Below are 24943 nucleotides of genomic sequence, written 5' to 3'. Positions count from 1 at the left end.
ATAAACAACATGATTATGGGTTGCATATATGGCAGGAAGAGCTGTATATTGCAAGGAATTTTGGAAGTGTGGACGATCCTCCTCCTTTGACATGTTTCTTCTCAGTGAGTGGGTCACCAACTGAGAAGCTGGAGAGCAAGTGATGGCCTCATTGTGCCAATAACCTCAGGTGCAGAGCTGAACACAGACATGGGTGGCGCTCACTTGTATGGAGAAGAACTAAATACATATACACCCAGATGCACATACACAAAGACAGACAACATATTGGAGGAGCTTGTTGGATTGATGCTAATCCTGCTCCATGATATGCCTGGCATTGAGAATCAAGCTCAGTGCTATTTGCATCACTTGCACAAGCCACATTGGTTTAACTTGCCTGGTCATGTCAAAGAGTGAGCTTGAGTGTGATGGGACTGGCATATCCTGCCCAATTAATGTGATCTGTTCATGAAGATACAGCTCCCACCCCTTTCTCATACTCCTGTTCCTGGGCCCTGCACTGCCTTCCATATTTTTACTTGGTTGAAGAATGTCTGAACTTGGGAGCTTGTAGGATTCAGAGACACATACAGCAGACTCCCTGCTTCAGACTCTGCCCGGCTATCCCTGGCTTGTCTGGAGGGAGCTAAGCCAAAGTTCCCAGCACACACATCATGGTAAACAGATCACGGGTGGCAGCTTTGCATTTGTTTCTCTAGAATCCTCCTTCTCTCCTCCCACCATTTGCTACTCCTGCTTCTCTAGAAGCCCCAGTGCCTAAGAACAGGAGGATGTAACAGCACCGTCCAGGCCTGCTGTCTTTCTCAGCCACACTCAAAGAAGAGGGAAGCTTCTCCTGGAACTGGAAACTGATGAGGAAGTGTTCACCAAGCAGTTGCACAAACAACAAAGCTGTTGCAATTAAATAATAATAATTTCAGGTTGTTTTATAACCAAAAGTGTGCCCTCCTCAGTGCTTCTACTTCCTTTCCAGTAAAAAACCTCCCTCCCTGCCACATCTCAAATCCTTCCCAGTGGCTTCAGATTCTCTATGGTCCTAAGGAAGCTTCCCGCAAATCTGATTTTCCAGGTAATGTCCTCAGTTGGGATGGATTAGCTTGGCGGCTCTTCAATTTGCTGATTAGTTCCTAACTTCACGATTCAGATGTTTCTCTTGAGGGTTGTGCTAAACACTGTGCAACAGCTGCTAATGTTTAACTGAGTGGTGGAAATATGCAACAGCCCTGAAAAGAAGACAAGAGCTAGCTTGAAGGAAGCGGAGTCCGTAGTCCCTCCCCTCCCCGTTCATTAGTCATGGTGCAAACTTTCAGTTCTGCATAGCGAACAAAGAAAATTCTTACCTGCTCTCAGAAAGCGTGTTTTATGCAGTGGGGCTGAGAGTGTGTGTGAGTGAGCATGTATGTGAGAAGTGGGAGAGGGGGGAGAGAAAAGGGGGCAATGGAAGTAGCATGGATATGGGGCAGAACTCTCTGAGCTGGAATCCTCCTTCTCTCCTCCCACCAAAGAAATTCAACACCATTCAGCCAAAGATCCCGGCACTGGTTCGCTGCAGCTGCAAATTGCTTTCTCAGTTGAAATTTGCCAAGTCAGGAGGAATCGTGAAAGCAGCTCCATGGTTCATCGCTGAAAGAACTTCTCCCTTGCGGAATGGAAACAGCTGCTCAGCTGTCCCCAAAGCCAAGCTGTTGCTGTAGTAACTTTCAGAAACACGGCACCTGATTGCCCTCAGCCTGCTTATTTCTCTATACTCTGATAATGCCACTGGCTAGGACCCAAGAGTCGAGGCGAAAGGCCCAAGGATCAGGCAATCACAGAGTATTAAAGCCCTGGCCCTCAGGAGTCTATTAGGGCTCTGCATGTTTGGTAACAAAGCTGCCTCCTTGTAGCTATAATTGGTTGCCATTGCTTTCCGCATGTGTACCTCAGAGGTATTTCTCAGAGCTTTGTGCAAAAGGCACACGCAAAAGGCCTCTTGAAATTCTCCCACCTATTTGTGGGAACTAAAACTGGTGCAGGGTGGGGGGAACTGCACAGAATTTCACTGAATGTCTCTAGGGAGAAAAGAAATTCCCAACAGGTAGGGTTCATGGGTTGCAGTGAGTCTTCTTTCTCCTTTTCCTGAAGGTTTCTGGGTCCTTTGTGCTGCAACAGCATCAGCTGTGTCGGCAGGCTGGACCCCATTTTGCATCTGCCACAATGCAGGTGTGAGGGAGGTGCTGTGTCCTGTCCTGGGGCTTGTGCTGAGCCAAACTCTGTCCTCTGATCCCCCCAAAGCTTCCCTCCCCTGAAAGAGGCCTCTATTGTTCTGCCCTGTTCTGAGGCTGCCTTATAATTCATTTCTATCGTGTTTCTGAGCTTACCTAATGACTGGGAGGTGGTTGAGGATGTCACGTGTGTGATTTCTTTTCAAGTCTCTCCATTGACCCTGCAGCCTCTCAGGCTGCCTGCACTTCCTCATCTGAAAGAGCCCCATGGCAGGAGTCGCTTCTTTGTGGCTTCCCCAGAGGCTGAACTGAAGTGCAGGGAGTGGAGGAGGGTGGGGACAGAGAGAGGAGTACCTTGTTTAGTGTCTCAAAGCAGAGGTTGCCAAGCAGGGAACTGCACAATTACTGAAGAATTAGGAGTTCACAAAATGTCATATGTTTTACATTTACATCCACCTTTTCTCCTGACAGAATGCCTAAGTGACTTTATCCTTCTCTCTATTTTATCCTCACAAGAACACTTTGAGGTAGGTTCACCTGAGAATCAGTGACTGGCCAAAATCACCCACTGAGTTTCATGGCTGAGTTGGACTAGAACCCACGTCTTCCATTCTAACACTCTAACTATTATGCCACACTGCAGCCTTGTTGGGCAGCCTTGAGTACCTCTTTTGGCAGACAAGCATGTATCACCACAATTCTTAAAGAAAGGAAGCTGCTCTGTCTTTTCAATGTTATGTAGGAATTCCTATATGGTGTCCATATGGAAAATCCATCCAAGGAACTGGAAGAGTATCATACAGACAACTCAGTAGTTAGTAAATTCTTTTATTTCTGCATTTAGTGACATTGTCATCACCAACCAGTTGTCCAGAGCTCATCTATTATACAGCAGGAAGAAAAAGCACCTATCTGCATGAAAATAAAGTGCCTGAGATCATCATTCACGTCAGGACCTATGATTCCTCTATCAATTACCAGTGCAATCTTATGCATAACTCTCAGGAGAAAGCCCCAATGAGTTCAATGGATTATACCCCCAAGTAAATAGGTAAAGAATTATAGACTTAAGGCACAATCCAATAAATGTTCTGACTAAAAAAAAAAAAATCCTGTGGCACTTAACATGCCCCAGCCAATGGAGGTGTAGAACTCCTTTTGGTTTGAACACTCACATGATTGCACCCTTAATCAAGTTTACGTGCTACTTCTGGAGGTCTTCACTATGGTTATCAACAGCGAGGCAACTAAGAGATGCAACAATTCACACAAAATAGTATATATAACCATAACACCCCCACCCCCCCGGAGCTCTTTCAGCATTATTTCTTTAACAAAATCATGCGTACCTTCAATAACAACAGTTGCACAATGTATAATTATCTGTAGCAAGTAACAGTTCTAAGTTCATACGTATATAGCAATGTTTTTCTAGAGCTGCCTTCATCCTTTTTTTTCACTCATTATGGAGAGTCCAGAAGACATTCTTTTCAGGTCACTGCGTTCCCTTGTTTTCATCTTATCTTCCCAACTTTTTGAGGAACTGCTTTTTAGTGATTTTTCTGCCTACAAACACAATTGTAGTACGAGGGTATCCTGTATGGGTTGGCGAAGCTGCATTGGTGGATCTAGCAAAAGAATGGCTTGTGCTGCTGTTGGTGGTACATTGTTTTTCTGTATGCCTTTTCTTGTATTTACTGGTTGCAAAGAGTGCCATTTCCAAGGCCTTGTGTGCAGTGAAGTGCTCCTATTACTGGAATTTAGCCTTTGAGTTTTCTTTTTGAAGACTAATTTTATTTTGCATGAAGTTGCAAAGGACACATTTATGTGTATATTTATCCTTATTTTTTGTTTCTTTTTCTTTTTTTCTTTTTTTTACAGAAGTGAAATTATGCCAATGAAAGCCAAACTAAACTATATGAATAGTTTAAAAACATGATTGCAATAATGCTACTGGTCAGGAGGAAAGAAGTGCAGGAAAGAACTAATTAAAAGGGCCATTTTTATAATGTTGGAAAACACAAAGGAAGTACTTGTTTAAAAACTACCATATTTTTCGCTCTATAAGGCGCACCTGACCATAAGATGCACCTAGTTTTTAGAGGAGGAAAACAAGAAAAAAAATATTCTGAATCAAATGGTTTACTAAACTATTTAATAAACTATAACAGAATACAGTAATACCGTATTTCAACCTTGTAAAGTGAACAGCAGTCAACAGTGGCATTAAGAACCATCATCACTGTCATTAACAAAAGAGAGACTTTAAAGTTCGAGTACTCTTCTAGTTTTCATTGAACCCATAGAACTCATCATCACTAGAGTCAGAATTTATGAAGCTCTGTTGCTCACAATCACTGACATCACTTTCTTAGTCAGTAGTGGAATTATTGAAGGACTCCACAATCTACACCAGTTATACAAGAGCTGCTGCAGACAATTCAATAACAAATCTAAAAAAGCCAGTAATGTCCACGCTGCCCTACTAGTAAATAATAGAAAAAAACTTCTGACAAAAAATGAGATATTGTACGGTAAATCAAACACACAGCGGACTAAGTAGCCTTTGAAGAATAAACTTCATACACGAAGGTAATGCTTTTCAAATATCCACTGATCCTAAAAAAAAATGTGTCTGATCAACTAACAGATAACTGATCCATGGAAAGCTTCTTGATAATCACAGGCACATTCCCCATCACTTCCCCATGGGCTTCATTAAAAGACGGGTTGCCATTTGAAAACACACACCGACCTGAGATTAACAGCTCTCACCTGCACCGGAGGAGGGGGGCGGAGCAGGGCGCGCTGAGCGCGTGCCGGCCAGGTGTGGTGCAGCTGGGCTGGCAGCATGCCAGTGGTGGTCTTCTGGGTGGCGCGGCGGCAGTGGCAGCGGCAGGTCTTCTCGGGAGGTGGGGGTGAGCAGTCTGGCTCTCCGAGCTCTCCGTGCGGCCGGCGGGTTAAAGGCCGCAGCTCCTCCTCCTCCGCCCGCCTCCCCCTGAGCGGCACAGCTCTCACCTGCATCGGGGGGGGGGGGGCAGAGCAGGGCGCGCCAAGTGCATGCTGGCCAGGTGGTGCCACATGGTGCAGGTGGCCGGCAGCATCTCGGGTGTCGGGCACACACGCATTCGCTCTATAAGACGCACAGACATTTCCCCTTCCTTTTGAGGGGGAAAAAGTGTGTCTAATAGAGCGAAAAATAGAGTAATCAGTTGATGTTAATGTTGGCTGTTGAACAAGGGTCTTACAAATTCCTTGAGCAAGGCATGGATCTGACACACATATCTTTGCACTGGAGATATTGGAGGACTACTGACATATGGACTGCAAGTTGAATTTGAAATCATTCCAGGCAGAGCTGGCTCCACTTGAGGCTTCGACCCACCTGAAAGGGTGCTTTCTGAGACCTCACACACTTTTCAACCTCCCACAAGCTTTCCATAAGTGGAAAGCTACAGACCAGGGAGAAGACTGGGTCTAACTTTGTGACTGACCAGTCTCTTCTCCCCAGGAATGCCTTTACCAGAGTTCTCCAGCCACATTGCTCTTGGAGGCAGCCACTGGAAACAATGGATTGGACGCTGTTCTTTGCTTTCTGTGACTGCTCCATCCATCACGGGTGGCAGCAGGTGCAAGAGGAGTGCGCCTGTGTTCTGTGGCTGGGAGCTGGTGTTCAGCTGCCTCTTCAGTGGCTTGACCCCTTCCTGATCAGGCATGTGGGGCTCCACCCTGTCGCACTATCCATACTCAATTGCTTCTAGTACATTCTGCCTAGCTGCCTCCCTCCTGTGAAATATGCTGTATGCCAGCAGCTTGCATTGAGAGATCGGAAGCTCCATTAGGCAGCCAGGGAGCATAAGCTGGGGTCTCAGGGGTACTGTCCTGGCCTGCTGCAGCACCGTTACACATCACAAATTGGGAGGAGGAAGGAATGCATTCGCTTTGAACTACTCTGCCAAGCGACACTCGGGTAACCTTTGGAATGGGTACTTCTTTGAATCTTGCAGTGGAGTTCTCCAATTTAGGTGTATTGGAAAAAGAGCAATTAGGGGAAATGGCATTAAAAGGAAACCTCACATGTTCAGAATGGACCAAACTGAAGACTTGGGAAATTCTCCAAGTTTGCCACAAACTGAACTTGCGACTGAAAGGACAAAGGGAAGTGGGGGGTGGTGGTGGAGGGAGAGACCGAGACTGAGACTGAGAGAAAGCTGCCTAGAGAGCCCTTGGGCTATGGGGCAGCATACAAGTGCAATGAATACATAAATGTACCAAAATGGAAAGGCAGTGCTCTTACAGGTTTTTTACAATTGGCATACATGCACTTTACTGAACAAAGGCAATGATACTTAGAAAAGAAAGAAACAGGGCAAAATCTTCACAATTTAAGGGTCCCCCTTCCATAAAAGGCCCAGCAGCCTTTTGTCTGAAACTGGGCAAGATCTATCCCTTCACAAGAGGCAGATGCCCCAAATTGGGAAGGACAGGGACTGAAGGGTGGGGAGGGGGTGGCGCACAGTAGGATTCCAGGGGTGTGACCAGTAAGCTGCAGCCATAGGAAGCCCTGGCATGTCACACCAGGGCAGCTTGGCATCTTCCATCCCTGTTCAGAGAGGGCCTTACGTAAACCTAGCTGCTTGTGCAGGCTCCATGGCACTCATTGATTCCTTTTTGCCTTACCTCTCTTATGGTCGGAGCATCTTAGAATTAAATTAGAAAATAATGCTCAGTTGAAAATGTAAAAGCAGAAAACTGACCTGTCTCCTGACCCCAGTGAGACTCTGTTATATGGATAGGTGCTATCTTGGTAATATCAGCATCCACATTGTCCCTTTTAGATCATGAAAGGAAGCTGTGTGTGGAAGGGGGTCTTTGCTTCCAGAAGACTTCTATATGTCTTGGGCACAATCTTAATGATCAATTCATTTCCTTCTAGTCTTGATAACATTAACAATTAACTTGCAAGGTCTATTTAGATTATATACCTAGTATTATGTGAATAGTAAAGTATAAGAGCCATTGCTGCTAATCCATTGCATCTACTTTTGGTTTCTTTGTGGAACTGAGAACCAGGCTCTGTACATAGAGCTTTTCCTTTCCTGATTTTCCACTACATAATCTCTAGAAGATGTTTTAGTACAGTGGAATTACAGAATTACACAAATGGGAAATGGCTTTTGTTTTGCTTTCAGAAATAACACTGAATTTTCCCCACTCTTAAAAAAATAAGAATCAAAACCAGGAAAGCATTCTTTAGAAACAGACATGACAATGGAGGTCATGATGTGGTGAAAAGCTGGGTAGAACTATCCAACTGTGTTTTACTGGAGATTATCACCTTGTTTTATTTTGAGACATCTGTTCACTTCTTTGTGCAGCTTGAGCAAGGCTCCTGTAGGTAGTAGGACAATATGTTTTGAATAGGTTTTCCACTAGTGTGTTACTTCCAACAGTTACATTTTTTTTCTCTTCCTGGTTCATGAAGTTCCACAAGTGCAAAGCATAGGAATGATTGAAGTTCGGCCTTGAATCCCATACCTTATAGTACTGCATCCATTGTTGAAACGGGATGGGATAGAAGCGCTCAGGGTGCAAGAAGGAAATATTCTGACATCTCTGATCCTTCACATCCTCAAAATTGGTGAGATTACATATCTTCTTTAGCATCCTTGTGATCAAATAAGGCCCCTGGTTTCCCCAGATATTTCCATTGTAGTTCTGAACAAAATCTTTCATGCAATCCCAGAGGAACCTATGATGTGGCTGAAAACCAAGGATCCCATTGCTGGAGAATTGCGAAGACTGGGCTGCCAAAAAGTTGGTTACAGGGATAGGTCTGATGGAAATGACATCTGTGTCCATATAAATTCCACCATATTTCCACAGCATTGCAAGCCTGATTGCATCTGAGATAATATAGATCCAGTTCTTCTCCTGTGTTGCATTGACCTACAAAGTTCAAAATGGGCACAGAGTCATGGGATATCATTTAGTTCCTGACTGCTTTTTCCCCTTCCTTTAAATTTTTGCACAATAAAGGAGCCTTGGTATTGTGGATCAGCTTTGGTTTCACACACATGAGCCTGCAGAGTCTATCCTGGATGCAAAGACTCACTGGATAAGGCTTGTAGGGTCTCCCACCTATATAGTCACACCTGAGGCCAATCAAGGGCAGTCCCTCAGCCAATCAAGGTGTTGCCATTCACCACTTATCCTGGTAGCTAAGCAAATGGTGAATTATTTGTGCTAACCAGGATGTGTGAGAATTAGGCATAAAAAAGCATCCATAATTTTCTTCTGTCATAGATTGCCATTTTTAAAAAAAATCCCAAGAGAGAGTTTAAACAAAACAAAATATACTGGCTTTTAAAAAGTCAGTATGATTTACGGCTCAATCCTATGCCCTCAAAGCATTGCTTGAGAGGTCATAGGAGTCTTCAAATTTCCAAAGTTCTTCAAAGATTCTGTGATCTCAGAGCTGGGATTCCAAAGTCCAAGCATTCTGCCCACTGCTGGTGCAGAAGGAATCGACCTGCCTGTACCGCTGAGATTGCAGCTGGGCCTTAACAGCAGAAAAAAATGGGAGTGGGGGGCAAGCAGCTTGGCAGGGAGGGAAGGTAGGTCTGAGATGACACTTAGGAGAACCCATCTATCTAGCATTCATGAACTTAGTAGAACCCATCTCTCATGCTTGGCCCGGTCTTGGAAGGTGAGCCAAGCTGAGAGAAAGTCCACAAATGTGCATGCAATGAAGATTGCAAAATTGGCAACCCCTTTCCATGTCAGGTGCAACAACTGTGAAATCCATTTTCACTACATCTACCTTTAAAATTACATTTCAGCCTTGCTGTAAATCAGACCTTTGGTAGGAACAGGGGGCTAAATGTATCTTTATACCAATGACTATTTCCCTACCTGCAGGAAGATCACCATCTGCCAGAAAGTTGCATTTTGATTATCTGTGCATCCCCACTTTCCCCTTTACCTGCAAGTACCACGGGAGTAGAGGTGTGTCCTGGAACAAACTGTCCATCTGAAGGGGGAAAATGAAAATATTTCTCACAGCAGATAGGAAAGAAAGTGGTGGGCATGAAGACTTGAGATCCTCCATCGTATTATTGCCCAACCCTTTCATAAAGTAAATGACAGGCCTGTCTGGATAGATTCTGGCAGCAGATTCCAAAGAACATAAGACCAGTGGTGAAGGCTGTAAATGGTCGGTTGTCTCCAGAAGGATTATGCTTCTGCCCTGGGCCATGATATCTTTGTGTGTCAGGAAGTGCTTAGGCATAGGTTTGCAGGAAAAGAGGCATCCTGGTGCTTGGTAAAACTCATAGAATATTCCAAATGCAGACAAAAACGTGATACACAGGCAAACCTGAATCTCCTTCAGCATATTGACTGGTCCTTGAAACTTTGATCTGAATAAAAACATATTCAGTATTAGGAATACACTTAACTCTGTTTCTCTCTCTCTCTCTCTCTCTCTCTCTCTCTCTCTCCTCTCTCTCTCTCTCTCTCTCTCTCTCTCTCTCTCTCTCTCTCTTCCCCCACCTCCCACCACAAAGAGACTCTTTTACACTCTTGCTTTTCAAAGCCTTCAGCAAGAAGCAATAACCTATCACTCTCCTCCTAAACAGAAGGTCAGGAGCCTTGAATCAAGACTTCACTGCTGCACTGTAAATGTGGATAAGGAGATGTGCTTGGAAGGGTCCAAGTAAGGCTGAGCCTACATTTCTCAGAAGACATTTTCCTGAGCAAATTTCTGAGATTTTTTCTCCAGCTGGGTCTTTTTTGTAGTGGCCACCATTTCCCCCCACAGAGTGTCACAGAAGGGCCCTTGGTCCAGGGCAATGAGGAATGCAGGGGATGTAGCCGGGCTGCTAACACACAGTTTCCACTGTTGCCACTTGTTGCACCTGGCAAAATAAAACACAACTCAGGTGAACAGAAAGAAGCTGTGCTGCTGCCATGGTGAAGAGTGAGCCCTACCCACAAGAGACTGTTGGAGAATTTCTCCTCCACGTGCCCAGAAATAGGGTGGGTTCTTTGCAAGGCTCTTCCGTATATCTCTGCTCTTGAGTTGCTTCAGTCCTCCTGGAAAAAATGGTGTTGCTTATGTGGGGTAAAAGCATCTGGTTACTGCTGATGGTGCAAACCTATGGATATTAATCAAAAGCAATTAGTATTGTTTTCAGTGGTGCTTACTTCCAGGTCAGTGCATATAGAATTACAGCTTGAACCTTGTGAATGTTCCTACCGCAGTTTTATCTTGGTATTTCTAATGAGTGCGATGGGCTTGAAATTTATATAGGCTTCTCTATATGAAGCATTTATTGTATGTGTGAGAGAGAGATCCTTCACTCACAGAAGTTTCAGGGCCTTTTCTTGATTCCATCCTCCACCCATGTTTCCCCGCCATTTTTGTGGGGTTCTTTGGGCAAGGAAAATCAGGTATTAAACTTCAAACAAGAACAAATGCTTCATAAAAATCCGCAAATACCTCAGTGCCACCAACTGGTTGTTTAGTAGAATATGCAGAAAGGCAGAGAAATGCAAATCCAGGAAAAAAAACTGGAATATAGAATGTGTCTCCACTGCCTATGCCTCCACCCCTGCTTCCACAATGAAAAAGGAAGAAGCCTTGAGGCTTCTCTACTTGACAGGGTGAACGCCCTGCCTTGCTGAGACATCTTCTTTCAGTTGCATTGCAGAAGGAAAAGTTCATCCTTTACATATGTGCCTCCCAGCAGGGTTTGGCGTTCTCTGCCTTTCTACATAGTCTGTTAGCCACCCACAAGCAGATGTTATAGTTTTCAGGATACTTTTGTTGTAGCTTACTTCAGTCTGAATTTTCATAGCTGACTTTCTTTGCTCTCCAAAGATGTCTGGAAAACATGGGAGAAGTGCTAAGCAACAACACTGCTGTAGCAAGACTGCACAAACTTCAGTGAATCAAGGATCACAAGCACACAATAAAAGTTTTGTGTAGAGAAACCCTCCACAAAAGAGTGGATTAAACTTCTCAAGTAGAGAAGGCCTGTTTCTCCATGCCATGCCAAAAGTTCTGATACTCACTCAAAATATTCATGCAATCTATTTGCAAATTCTGAAGACAACATTAACAGACCCTCCAGCAGCAGCATTATGTGTGGCAAAATGCAAAACACATTTTTTAAAAAATCCTCGTTACCTTTTTCTAGAATTTTTCAATGCTCCCCCTTTCCTCATGTTGCTACCATCTTCCTCAGATTTGCAGTAAATGCAACTGTTGTTGCTAAAATACTGAATTCCAGTGAGAATTATGAATTTCAGTGAGAGCAGATTCTCCTAGCAGATTCTTCTGCTAAGGGGCTGCCTCTCTTTTCTTACAGATCAGATGCTGATTGGCTAACACTGTGCTAGCTGTTTGTCCCTACTTATTATGAGTATCTATTTTAATAAGATGCAAGCTGTTCTGAGTGGATCAAGACAACAGTATCATTCTGGTACAGCAATACCAGAGAAGAATTGTAGCTACATAGAGTTCTTTAGCGATTGCTCAAAGATATAAGTAATTTTGAAAACTCATCCCCCACCCCACCCCCATTTAAGTCTGTCCTTCCTGAAAATAGATTTTTCGGGAAAAAATAGATGCAACTCCATCCTAAGTTACAATGTATTGAAATTATGTTTGCTCCAACTTACCTAGCTTTTGTAGCTATTTTGAAAGAGCCATAGATCATGATGAGAGTGAGGTCTTCTTCAGAAGATGCCTGCAATTTTTCAGACCAGCTATCTCTGTGGGAGACTTCTGAAAGATGCAGCAACTGGGATTCCTATGGGTTAGCATCCTGGATATTGTTTCCTGTCTTTGCTTTCAATACTAGCTCCTCTCAGATCAGAATCTTCACTGAATTCAGTTCTACCTCCTGATTAAAAGGCAGCATCCTCCTTTTGGCAGTACCTTAGAGCCCCATCCATTTTGGAAGGACAAGTCACAGCTCTCCATCATTCCACTGCATCCACATTTTGCACTGGGATGAGGTTCCTCACCATGAAAAGGATTTGAATTGGTATTGCCTTTTTTCTGTAGCTCTGCTTGGAAAACAGTCTTTGCTCATCACTGTAGACTGGGTGGAGCTTTCAGGTCAGCCCTCCATGGGAACCAGGTTCCTATGCTGGTTGCTTTTCTGCTTTGGCTTCATGATAGGAGCATCCTATCACAATGGAAGCCAATGGCATTGCCAGTGACACTGGAATCAATTCAAGCATTGCACTGTTGAAAAAGGGCTGCAGCCTTTAAGTGACATGAATAATTTAATGTTCTAGCAAGCATCTGATTGTCTGCCATTGCGGCATGATTCTGCAGAAAGGAAGAAGGGGGCATCACAGCCATGTGACAGATTCCCCCTCCCCACCCCCAAGCATTAACCATTCTGTTGTACCCACAGTCCGGGGGTTAACAAGGGGTAAAAGAAATTTGCATTTCCCAGCACATGTATACATGTGTAGATTTTTTTTTAATTCTATGGTAGGGATTGCAAGTATGGTAATTATGCCAATTACTCCAGCTGAAAGAATCCTAACTCAATGAGCATGGTCTTGTATATGAGTTCAAAAGAATCTTTTTAGCTGAATGGTAGCATTGGATTAGAAAAGGCTAAAGGAACAGGAAGAAGTGTTGGAATGTAGAGAATGGAATTGATGGAGTTTGCAATCTTTCTTAATACAACAAGGAATATGAAAAACTTCTTGACCAAAGTCACCAATCAATATCAGCATTTTTCTGTCTACTTTATTTATATAATATTGGTGTGGGTAAAGATATTTGAAAATTAACAATTACAGAGCAAGGGGCAACTCTAATCTATTATTATTATTATTATTATTATTGTTATTATTATTATTATTATAACATTTCTATGCCGCCCCTTGCCAAAACCTCGGGGCGGCTTACAACATGATAAAATACATTGAAATACAATAGTACATAATAAATTACCATTAAATATAACAATACAAAAAATACATTGATTTACAAATACAAAATTAAAATTATCAGTATAAAATAAAAATATAGGAGGAGAAAGAGAAGGAAGAAGAAGTTGCCCAGGCCAGATCATATGTTTTAACAATTGAAATGATGTTTAAATAAAAAGGTCTTTACCTGGCGCCGAAAAACCAGTAACGACGGTGCCAGGCGGACCTCTTTGGGGAGTGAATTCCATAGGTTGGGCGCCACCGCAGAGAAAGCCCTCCTCCGGGTACTTACTCTCCTAATTTCTTTCATGGAGGGTTCCCGGAGAAGGGACTCTCCCGCAGATCTCAAAGGGCGGTCGGGCATATACGGACGTAAGCGCTCGTTCAGGTAGCCAGGACCCAAGCCGTTTAGGGCTTTGTAGGTCATAATCAACACCTTGAATTGGGCCTGGGCTTCAATGGGAAGCCAGTGAAGCTGATGGAGGACTGGAGTCATGTGGGCATAACGCCCCGTCCCGGTCAGCAACCTGGCAGCTCTATTTTGCACCAATTGAAGTGTTCGGACTGTCTTCAGGGGAAGCCCCACGTAAAGCGCGTTACAGAAGTCTAGGCGGGAAGTCACCAGCGCGTGTGTCACCGTCGCCAGCTAGTCGTATTCCAGGTAGGGGCGCAGCTGATTAATCAGCCGAAGCTGAAGGAAGGCGTTCCTTGCTACCGCTGTCACCTGAGCTTCCAAAGAAAGCTCCGGGTCGAGGAGTACTCCTAAGCTGCGGACCTTATCCCTAAGAGGGAGTGTTGCACCATTCAGGACCAGGTCAAATCCACCCTCTCCGAAACCCGATCCGCCAACCAACAGGACCTCCGTCTTGTCTGGGTTGAGTTTCAGTTTATTGGCCCTCATCCATTCCCTTACCTCGGCCAAGCACCGGTTCAGCACAACCACTGCCTCACCTGGATTAGTAGAGAATGAGAGGTAAAGCTGGGTATCATCAGCGTATTGATGATTCCGCAGCCCACACCTCCTGATGACCTCTCCCAGCGGTTTCATATAGATGTTAAATAGCAGAGGGGATAGAATGGAGCCCTGTGGTACCCCATGGCATAGCTGCCATGACGTAGAGACATGGTCCCCCAGCACTACCTTCTGGAATCGACCGTCGAGATAGGAGCGGAACCACTGCAAAGCAGTGCCTCCAACCCCCAATCCCGCAAGTCTATCCAGAAGGATACCATGGTCGATGGTATCGAAAGCCGCCGAGAGGTCCAGAAGAACCAACAGGGATGTACTCCCCCTGTCCTTCTCCCTGCACAGGTCGTCGTACAGGGCAACCAAGGCAGATTCAGTACTGTACCCGGGTCTGAAGCCGGACTGAAAAGGATCCAGATAATCAGTTTCCTCCAAGAGTGCTTGGAGTTGTCCCGCCACCACTCGCTCCAGCACCTTGCCCAGAAACGGGATGTTGGCCACAGGTCTATAGTTAGTGGCCATCTCTGGATCCAGTGACGCTTTCTTCAGGACCGGTCGTATTACCGCCTCCTTTAAAGGGGCAGGCACTCGACCCTCCCTCAGAGAAGCGTTAACCACTTCCAAAATCCAGGTCCCAATCCCGTGCTTGGAGTTATTTATTAACCAAGACGGGCAAGGATCCAATAGGCAAGTGGTGGGACGTACTCTTCCAAGCACCTTGTCCACATCATTGGGCCGCAATAATTGAAATTCCTCCAGTAATTTTGGACCAGACGGTGGCATTGGCGACTCCTCAGAGACCTCTGATTCATTAGTGGAGTCCAGCTCGTGACGAATCTGAGCGATTTTCTCCCTGAAATGCCTGGCAAAGTCGTCACAGCGGGCCTTTGAGGGTGGCATCGGATCTTCCTTAGGACCCGGGCGAACCAGGCCTTGCACCACTCGAAAAAGCTCCGCCGGACGGCATTGTGAGGAGGCAATGGAAGCGGAAAAAAACTTCTTTTTCGCCGCCTTCACCGCCACAGCATAGGCCCGATAGTGGGCTCTCAAGTGTGTTTGGTCAGATTCATCCCGTGATTTCCTCCACCTATGCTCTAGCCGTCTCCCAGCTCGCTTCATCACCCGTAATTCAGGTGTATACCAAGGGGAAGAGCGGACTCTGCCCGGTGGGAGACGCTTATAGAATTGTTTCCTTCCATCTGTGAGGAGGTGATATTGTCCACTCTCCCTTCCCTGAGTGGTGGAAAGTCCTAGTTGAGTTTCATTTGGATGAGAAAGAATTGGAAGTTCAAAGAATTAAAAAGTCGAAGGGGTCTTGTCAGCGATCTACACCAACTTCCTGCTCCAAGCAACTGATCAGGGGCTGCTACAGACTCAACGAGCAATGGTCTGTCCTCTGCTTGGAGACCTTAGGGGAGGGAGAGGCCACAAACTGTCTGTCTAAGCAATTATTTCATTTGTCAAACTGCCATTACCATCAAAATGTTTCTCCTAAAGTTCAGATGAATTATACCCTTCTGTGGCTTAAAGCTGTTAGAACTAATCCTGCCCTCTGGGGAAGCAGTGAGCACATTTTTGCCCTGTTTGATGTAGCAGCCTGTAAAATGTTTGAGTAAGATCATGTCCCCTTTCAGTCAGTCATTGGGGTATTTTTCTAATGTTGCTTTACTTAGAAATACACAAGGAGAATATAGTACTGCAATATATTTTTATTTTCAATACCCTTTTTCTACTCCATTATATATCCAATTTAAGATGGTCTACCGTGATGGAAGCTGATGTTCCAATTGGTTTCCATGTGGGGGGTTTTTGGGGAGGGGGAATCCAACCAAAAAAGTTTTTGAAGTTCTGCCTAACCTACGGAATATGGAGATGGTCAGGAAGTTAACAAGATTGTTTCTGAGCACCATCTCTTCGCAAAATCTGGTGGTTCCATACTATACTATGCAGGTTAGAATGATGAAGAAAAATGGGAGACATCAAGTATACAAGTGGAGAATGGCTCCTGATGAATGCAATCAAATCACCAATATGTGATCAACACTGAAACTTTTTTGTGGTGTTGAAAGCAGCAAAGAAGCACTAGATCACATTCTTCTCGTGCTGTCCAGCGGAGCTTTTCCTTGTAGTTTGAGGCCTATTGTACATTGGCCCAAAGGAGGTAGTTGAGCTCTTGGCGGCCTGATGTAAACATGAGGATAAAATCGCATGCTTATATCAGCATGTTGACTCCCTTTTTTTAGCTGATCAGTCTGATCAGATGTCCAGAGTGCTGTCTGCTCTGATATTATTGGATGAGTTTCAATTTGTAGAGCTTTGGGATAAGGACAAGATACTTGGGTGAGTAAACACAATCACTTGCATGTTGAATTGTTGCTCTTCATATTTGTGAAATCTGTCATTGAATGGACAGCTGTTTGGTCCAGCGAAGTGATAAATACCTCCAGATGAGTGTCAGTGGTCATGAGTTGCTTGAAAGAGGTGGAATAAAACCACACCTTAAAAAGTCCTCTCTGAATCTGGAAGATCTGGCCAATTTTAGGCTGGGTGCACAAATCTGCCTTCTGGCCAAGGTTCTTGAGTGGGCAGTTGCTGACCAGGTCCAGGCATTCTTGGATGAGACTGATTTTCTGGATCTATATCAGTCGAGGTTCTGGCACAGTTGTTGGTAATGAGGTTGCCTTGTTTGCTTTGTACGATGATCTTTGTCAGAGAGAGACAAGCAAAGCTTGTTGCTCTTCATGTTTACTGTTGGCAGTGTTTGATACCATTGGTCATGGTGTCCTCCTGAACTGGTTCTTTGAGTTGGTATGCTTATGACATGCAGATCTGCTTCTTTCAGGAAGTTTTGGCAGTGCACTAGATGTGAGCTAGTAAACTGAGGAACAGCACAGGCAACCCTTGAAACTCTGCTGTGGGATGGTTTGCCTTGCTGAAGGAAGTGCAGCCAGCTCTAGATGGAGTCACAGTCCCTCTGAAGGAAGTCTGGGTGTTCCTGTCAGTGGAGGCTCAGGGGGCAGCCCAGTTGCAATATTGTCTGGATGGATGTAGCCTCAAATCAGTGGTCTGTGCATGGGGTTAAATTGAGTTAAATTGCTGCAAACGTGTTGCCTTTGGTTCAGAAACTGGAGTAGTGCAGAATCGAGAGGCCAGGTTGTTGGCTGGAACAAGGTGATATGAGCAGATAATGCAGTTCTGACTCCCCTGCACTGGCTACCAAATTATTTCTAGGTCAATTTCAAAGAGCTTGTTTTGGACTATAAAGCCTTACATGGCTCAGGACCTGAATGCTTCATGGACAGCTGCTCTCTGTATGAACCTGCTAAATCGCCGAGGCCCTTCTCCGTGCACTCTCTCTGAGGGAACCTTACGAGGCAGCGGTTTGCAAATGAGGCTTTCCTGGGATATGGAGTACTCTTCCCATAAAAACCTTTTCTGGAGCTGGCACTTTCATCATTTCTGTGCCAGGTCAAGAGGTACTTATTTTCCAGGCATTAGTTACGGCCCAGTTGTCATGGACTGTTCTTGATTAGTTCATTCTAGATTGCTTGTCCTTGGAGATTTTGTGCATTTGTAGATGAATGCTTTTCATACAGTATTAGTTTTAGATTAAAGTTTTATGGTGTTTATTTTTATTAGTTTCATTGGGCTGAATATTAATTAATTAATTGGTTGGTTAATTAATTAATTAATTAAAAGCTTTTCTAACCCATCCACTACAAACGTCTTGGGATGGCTTACAATAAATGAGCAGAATAAAGCAAACATCACAGCATCTGACAGTTAATATACTAAAACCCCAATTAAAATCAATTAGACATTAAAATAGCAGGAAAATAAAAAGGGTTTTGCATGATGCCAAAAAGAATATAATGTCAGCACCAGGCCAACCTCTCTGAGGAGTGTATTCCGTAGTCAGGGCGCCACCACAGAAAGGGCTCTTCTCCAGGTACTCACCCTCCTAATCTCCTTCAAGGAGGGCTCCCAGAGTAGGCCCTCTGCCTCAGATCCCAAGGGATTGGAGGGCACATGGGGATTATGGTTTATATTGAGTTCTGTTTTTTTCCTCTCTCTCTTCTTCTTGAACTAATTATGGATTTCTGTATTGTGTGTCAGTCACTTCAGAACTCTTTTTATAGTGGGAAACAATGCATTAATTGTAATAATTGCATTTACTTAACAATACTAATAGTTTTATGTATTTATTTAACTTCTACACTTCCCAACAGCCAAAGCAACACTGTAGGTCAAAGGCTATTAATATCAAGCTAGAAATGCCAGGATTGAAGAACTGTTCACTGAGGGCATCCAACCTCCAGATTTTTTTTCCATTTATAAAACTGACAAAGAAGAAAAACAGACACATGAACTAGAGAAGGAAGATGGTAAAATGTGTATAAGCCACATAATGGCTTCTTGGTGCACAAAGGCAAAAGAACTAAAGAAGTAGCTGATTGCCAGTACTGGAAACAAATAGACATCATTTCAGTAATAAAAAAGCCAACTGCCACACAACTGATTTTGCATCCGATTGTGAGAAAGCAGCTGCTTTAACCTCCATTCAAACCATCAGCCTAGTCAAGGCTGTTCTGTCTTCAAGTCAAGCTGTAAACTTTCTCCAAATTATTTCTCTCTCTCCTCCCTTATCTCCGAGGAGTATCACATTCTGAAGACTGGGTTATATGCCAGCAGAATATCATAGAATCATAGACCAGCAGAGTTGGAAGGGGCCTGTAAGGCCATTGAGTTCCAGCCTCCTGTTCAGTGCAAAACTCCAGTTGAAGCATCCCTGACAGATGGCTGTCCATCTGTCTTTTGAGTGTGTCCTGTGTGGAAGAGCCCATGTTCTCCCTAGCTATGGAATCATAGAATTAGAATATGTCATTCAGTGTGTCCACTGATTAAAAACCAAGAACCAACCAACCAACAAACCAACAGTCAAATCAATCAAGGGATAAAAATAAAGAATAATAAAAAAGGATAATAAAGGATGGTTTGCCAACATCAGTAATATTGCCACACACCCTTTCACTGCAAATTCCCACATGCTTGCTTTGTATCCTTAAAAGAATAAGCTAACTTAAAGTGAGCTAGACTCACACAGGTCCTGGCATCTAGAGCATTGGCACCCAGCACTAATACAGACCAGCAACAAAATCATCAAAATGTTTCAGAAATTATAGCTGGGCAAATAGATATTTGCCATGTAGAAGTTCCCACAATGCTTAGGACCCTACGTTAACTCTTACGAATTAATATGTTTCATATTTCCTTATCCTGATATTGCTTCTAAAAGGCTTTTCTGCAGGGTTGAAAGCCTTCCTGAACCTTTTGGAATAAGAGGATTGCATCTATGCAGAGCAGGGGAATTACCCCCAATTGCATAGACCACTGCCTGATTTGGGGCAATTCTCCTCCCCAGCACCCAGCAGCTGCACTCCATCCCATACTGTTTGAGAAAGTCCTGGTGCTCCAGAGATCGCTTTTGAGGGCATAGCAGGCTGCAGTGGGGAAGAGTGGGGCAGACACATTCCTCCCATGAACTTTCATTTAATTTCTCCTGGAATCCAAACCAATAACTTTTCTGTCCTGTTCATTGCATGAAGGTCAGGTATAGATGGCTTCTATCATGTTACTTAGAAAATGATAATCTGTCCTAAGGCTTAGGTAATAGTGCACACTCATACCAAAAACATATACCTTTATAGCATAAAACCGTTACCAAAAATTCAGCATCTGCATTCTTTCCTATTGTACTATGGCTTCTATTTCTACGAGTTGTTCTGAACACCTCCTCTGCTGTGGACAAACTTCATGTCTCCTGATTATGATAATGGATTTCTTTTCTAATATTACATTACACTGGAGCTAAAAATCATCAACACACTTACCTGAGGCTAAGCCCAGTTGAGTGTCGTGGGGCTTGTTTCTGAGTAGGGTAGCATTATAAAGCTGAAATCTAACCCACACTTTCTGATACCCACTTACCCCAGAGTAATCATATAGGATCAGGCTATTTGCACATCCTTTTCTAGTTCTGTGTATTATTTCAGGCACAAGCATTATGTTCCTGGTCTACCAAAGCAGGTTTTTTTTCCACTGTAGCATGCTCCATTTTGTAGACATTTCTACACTTTCTTGAAGTTACCATACTATTACTAAGCATAGAATCATGCACTGTCCTGTAGTTCCAGTCACTCACAGAAATCCTAGCCCTCCAAAAATATGGTTTATGTGATCAATTAACATGACTGATATTTTAGGTTGCTAAGTATAAGCAAAAGGGAATTATTCTCTAATCTATCTTTCTTATTATCCTTTTAAAGAAACCCTTTCCTGCACCACACACACACCGTATGATGCATCTTAAAACAAATTAGAACATACCTGTTGTGATCAGGTGAAGCAGGCTGTGCTTGAAAATTGGTCAAGTCTGACCATCAATTGGAAAACGTATCCTCCGGAAAGCTATTGCTAAAGTTGGGTAAACATAAACAGGAAATCCTTTTCTATCCAGGACATGCATGACTGCTTCTAACTTCAAGTGCAAAACCTTTTTCTAGAGTGGATAGTTGCATAATATTTACCCTGAGATAAGAAGAGGAAAGAGACCTGATTCCATCCCCCCCTCCCCCCCGACACACACACAGAGCTTTTAAAAGGAAAATCTTACAGGTAAGGAAGCTGTCAAACAGCCAAGACCTGTGCAGTGTAGTGAGAAGAGCTTGCCAGTGGATAAGTGGAGTACAAATAGAACATAATAAAGAAAGATGTAATAAGTAATGTAATAAAATATTAGCAATGTACCCAGAATAGCAGAAAGTCTTAAGGCAGGTAACTACAGTGCAAAGGTGAGTATATCCAGAAGCTCTGGAGCAATGCTTAGAAACAGTGTCACCTTCTTTTCACTGGTTCCCTCTTTGCTGAATGATATATGGAAAAGTATGGGATGGTATAGAAAAGTTTTAAATTAAACAAACAAACAAATAAAATTCTCGCTTAGCCTGCCTTAGTAAATGATGTTACTTAGCCCAAAAAGACTATGTACCAATCTTTCTAACGTCCTCCTCAGCCAGCACAACATGCCCCATAAAAAGATCCAAATATTTCAAATTAATACAGGCATCAGAGTTTTGCTGGTTTGGAACTTCCTTTTTGCCTTCTTTTGACATATGGTGCGAGCCTATGCATATTTATTCAGAAGTAATTCTTATTTGTTTGGTGTGACTTACTCCCAAGAAAGCATGTTAGGAATTGTTGCCTTAGAAGCCTCTTTCACATGTTGCTCATATGAATGGGACTCCATGAATGTACCAATGGTCAGACCTGCCCCCAAACTCAAGAATGCTCATTAATTCCGCCCCAGTCATGATCCCATCAAATCTTGAGCTTGGATATCTACAGTTGGGTATCTCTCTGTTGACCTCTGTGCATGTAGGCTTCCAAATGATCTGAACACTGTGACCTCTAGCATTAGGCTGCAACGCTTATCACAGGCCGTGCTGCCTGGGAAGGCTGGGAGCTGAGGTCCTACACACTTGGAGGGCACTAGGTTGTGGAGGACCATCCTGGAGTGTATCCATGATTCAGTGGTCTTACCTAGTTAGAGTACCGGAACATGACGGTTGCTTTCACAACCTTGTTTAGCCATGCATTTATTGGACAGATTCTCATTTCCTTGAAACACAATATGGCAGATATGATCAACTAAAGCACATTTGTTACTGTGTGAAGAAGCCAAACACAACTCAATAACACACCATTCTGATTCCTTGGTCTAGGAGAGACCCAGGTGGCACCAATTTATGTCGCTTGTTAAGATAGCACTTATCAAGTCATCAACTTACCATTTGATAAGATTGCTTCCATTCACAGCTGCCACATTCATGTTATAGCAAAGCTGTTCCTACTAAAACTTATCTTTGCTGTCATAACTAATTCAATAACCAAATGATCACTGTGAGCAGGCTGCTTTTAGAAGAATAAGCCCTGCTTACTCCATGAGACTGGTAGTCATAAGCAAGGTGGTTTCCTTGGGACAAAGTGTCAAGAAATGTCCCCAACAGGAAAGGAAACCACTGATCTGGTATGTACTGCCATTGTCAAACCAATCAAAACTGCATATGTGGAAAAAGGCTCAAGGCAGGTGCGGGATAAAAAGAACTCATCCTGTAAGAGTCTCAACCCCGCCAGCGGATGAAAAGTCAATAGCTTCCTGATGTAAGAATTGGAGGTCTAGCACAAAAATAGCACTATCTCCAGATGTGGAAAAGCTCCCACCCCCCCACTCAGAAATCAGTTGCATTGTAAAGATAGTTGGTAGCACTGGGAGTGACATCATTGAGCTCCTGGTTTTCTACAAGCAACAGCCATGACGACTTGTGGAGAATGCTGCGCTTTTTTTCATGAGAGCCATAATGTCAACATCTTGGTGCGAACTAAATCCCCACTACCCTGCCAGTTTTTGTGTTCTGTAGTCTATGGGCTTGCTGTTGATTAAGTCTGGTATCATCTAGATCCTTGAACCCCACTTTGATCTTGCCACTGCACTGCCGAAAGGTCTGTCATTACCCCACATGGACACAGACAAACCCCAGGGTCCCTCGCCACACTACCCTTGGACAAGCTCCGAGAGAAAGCAGAGCATGGAGCGTGAGTTCTACTGCTCCTCCATCACTTTTTGCCCAGTCTTATCCAAGCCTGGTGACTTAGGGTCTCACTTAACGAGGGAACATCTTTACTGCTTTACTGGAGCATCTTCTGTTTTCATTGTGGGAGGAAAACAGCTTCCTTTACAGATGTTCCTCCCACCTCTGGGTTGAATTTCTCTGCTTTTCTATATATTCTACCAACTTAGCACAAGATGGTGCTGGTATAGCTTCAGTATAGCAGATTTGCAGCAACAGGCGAGGCTTATCTTCCAATGTGTCCTGCCTTAAAATTTAATACCAGACTTTTGTTGCACCAACCAACAAACCACACACACACACACAGGTTGGGAAAGTATAGGAGAGGTTCTGAAGGCCAACATCATCACGAAAAGGACTCAGAAATTTCAGTGAGTGAAGGTTACAAGTGCACAGACTGAGATCTGATGCAATAGCTTTAAATGGATCTAGTGTTCCCTTCCTTCCAAGGATCAGGAATCTGGGTGCAACCCAAACTGCATGTATCTTTGGATTTCAGCAGCATTATTTACAAATAATGTACAAATTTACATTATTTACATCTTTTCCTCTATAGTGAATGTGCATTGATGGGTTAATTTGGTCTAGTTTTAAACTGGTGGCAGCCTCAGCCACTTTGCTCAGCCTTTCCTAGCCAAACTAATGGAAACTATTGCAGCTGAGAAGGGGAGAAATGCATCTCTTTGTCAGAGTAGCCAACAAGAGAGAAACCTGTACAGGCATAAGTCCATCTTCCCACCTTGTGAAGAAATGGGATTGAAGTGCTCAAAGCATTACCAGTTGGTGAAAATGTGTTTCGAACTTCCTTCACCCATTTTTGCATTAGGATTATCCTGTGCACTACATCTCTTGCTTGGACAACCCTCCCTGAAATCCTTTCCCCACTCTTCCACACCATTCCTTTCCTTTCCTTTCCTTTCCTTTCCTTTCCTTTCCTTTCCTTTCCTTAGGAACTCTAATCTAGTTCATCTTCACCTCTCAGCCACTTCACACCCATAAGCCCATCCTCATCTGGGCTGAAATATTTATGCAGATTTGCAGCCTAGTTTTAAGTACTGTAGTCTTTGCATTCAGCCACCAAGAGAACTGAGCTAATTTCCCCACAATCCAGTTTTCTCAGCATCTGTTGAGGGTCCCCTCACATGTTTATGTATGTGGTTTTCTTGTTGCGACTCAAAATGCTCTACCAAGTTGATTTCCCAAGATTGAGGCTTGCTCATTTTCAATTCCTCATAGGTTTTCTGAATTCCCCCTTGTTTGAAGAAGCCTATCTGTGTTTGTGCATGCACTTTTATTGCTCCCAGAAAGCTTCCACTACTATTTATAGGGCAGGTGGATTGCTCCACTTTACCTAAAGCTGCTCTTTTGCCATACTGGGCTTCTGTCTTGCCTTTGTGCCCTTTTTTCTGAATTTGATTTCTAGTTCGGATATATCTTGCTCTGTTTCAGAAAATCCAAGTCTCCAGGATTGGTGCCAGATTTAAGAGGATCCTTGGCAAGCAGGTGGGGTGGCTTCTGCGGCATCCTTGGCATCAATGAGTAGCCTTTCCCCTCTTTCTCCTCTTTTTACTACCAATAGAAGGAAGGTTTATCAGAGGAGGGTGGTAGGAGTAGTATCTTCTCCAGTGATAATGGCCATCAACATTGCCTACAATGCCTCAGAGTGATGCAATATCACATTGGTCATGGCCCTGCGCTCAGCAGAGCATTAAGAAAAGGGCAGCCAATGCTGTGCCTATTTGAGTCGTTGTGCCTATTTAGGAAAAGCCCTCAAAATAATGTGGTAGTCAACTGCAAGAGCAAAGCCAAAATGGATTTACAGGTGCAAGGGGTGGATCCATAGAAAACCTTGTGGATTGTGGGTAAGCATGATAGAAGCTATTATACATGAAACCGCTGGGAGGGGTCATCAGGATGTTTGGGCTGAGGTGTCGACAATATGCTGACAATACCCAGCTCTACCTCTTGTTCTCATCTAATCCAGGTGAGGCCGTGGATGCACTAAACCAATGACTGGACTTGATAATGGACTGGACGAAGGTCAATAAACTGAAACTTAATCCAGGCTAAACAGAGATGCTGTTAATAGAGAGTCTGCCCAACAGGATGGAGGGGCATTC

At 43.7% G+C, this 24943-nt stretch overlaps 2 protein-coding genes across 2 annotated transcripts in view; both read right to left on the bottom strand.

Annotated features, from left to right (window-relative positions):
• DZIP1L (DAZ interacting zinc finger protein 1 like) overlaps positions 1 to 5923 on the bottom strand; it is a 32736-nt gene extending 26813 nt beyond the window's left edge. Inside the window, exon 1 of the mRNA XM_044431167.1 lies at positions 5702 to 5923. Within this exon, the coding sequence (XP_044287102.1) occupies positions 5702 to 5923 (222 nt within the window). The remainder of the gene's footprint in view (positions 1 to 5701) is intronic.
• A 1618-nt stretch (positions 5924 to 7541) lies between these two features.
• The window catches only part of A4GNT (alpha-1,4-N-acetylglucosaminyltransferase), a 36706-nt gene continuing 19304 nt past the window's right edge, over positions 7542 to 24943 (bottom strand). Inside the window, exons 7-9 of the mRNA XM_044431153.1 lie at positions 11895 to 11962; positions 9193 to 9628; positions 7542 to 8156 (exon numbers count right to left, since the gene is read on the bottom strand). Coding sequence (XP_044287088.1) covers positions 7542 to 8156; positions 9193 to 9628; positions 11895 to 11962 — 1119 coding nt within the window. The remainder of the gene's footprint in view (positions 8157 to 9192; positions 9629 to 11894; positions 11963 to 24943) is intronic.

This window comes from Varanus komodoensis, unplaced genomic scaffold (assembly GCF_004798865.1).
Source record: "Varanus komodoensis strain SLA01 unplaced genomic scaffold, ASM479886v1 scaffold1, whole genome shotgun sequence".
NCBI lineage: Eukaryota > Metazoa > Chordata > Lepidosauria > Squamata > Varanidae > Varanus > Varanus komodoensis.
Note: the sequence above shows the minus strand (reverse complement) of the source record. Positions and strands in the feature narration are given on the sequence as shown.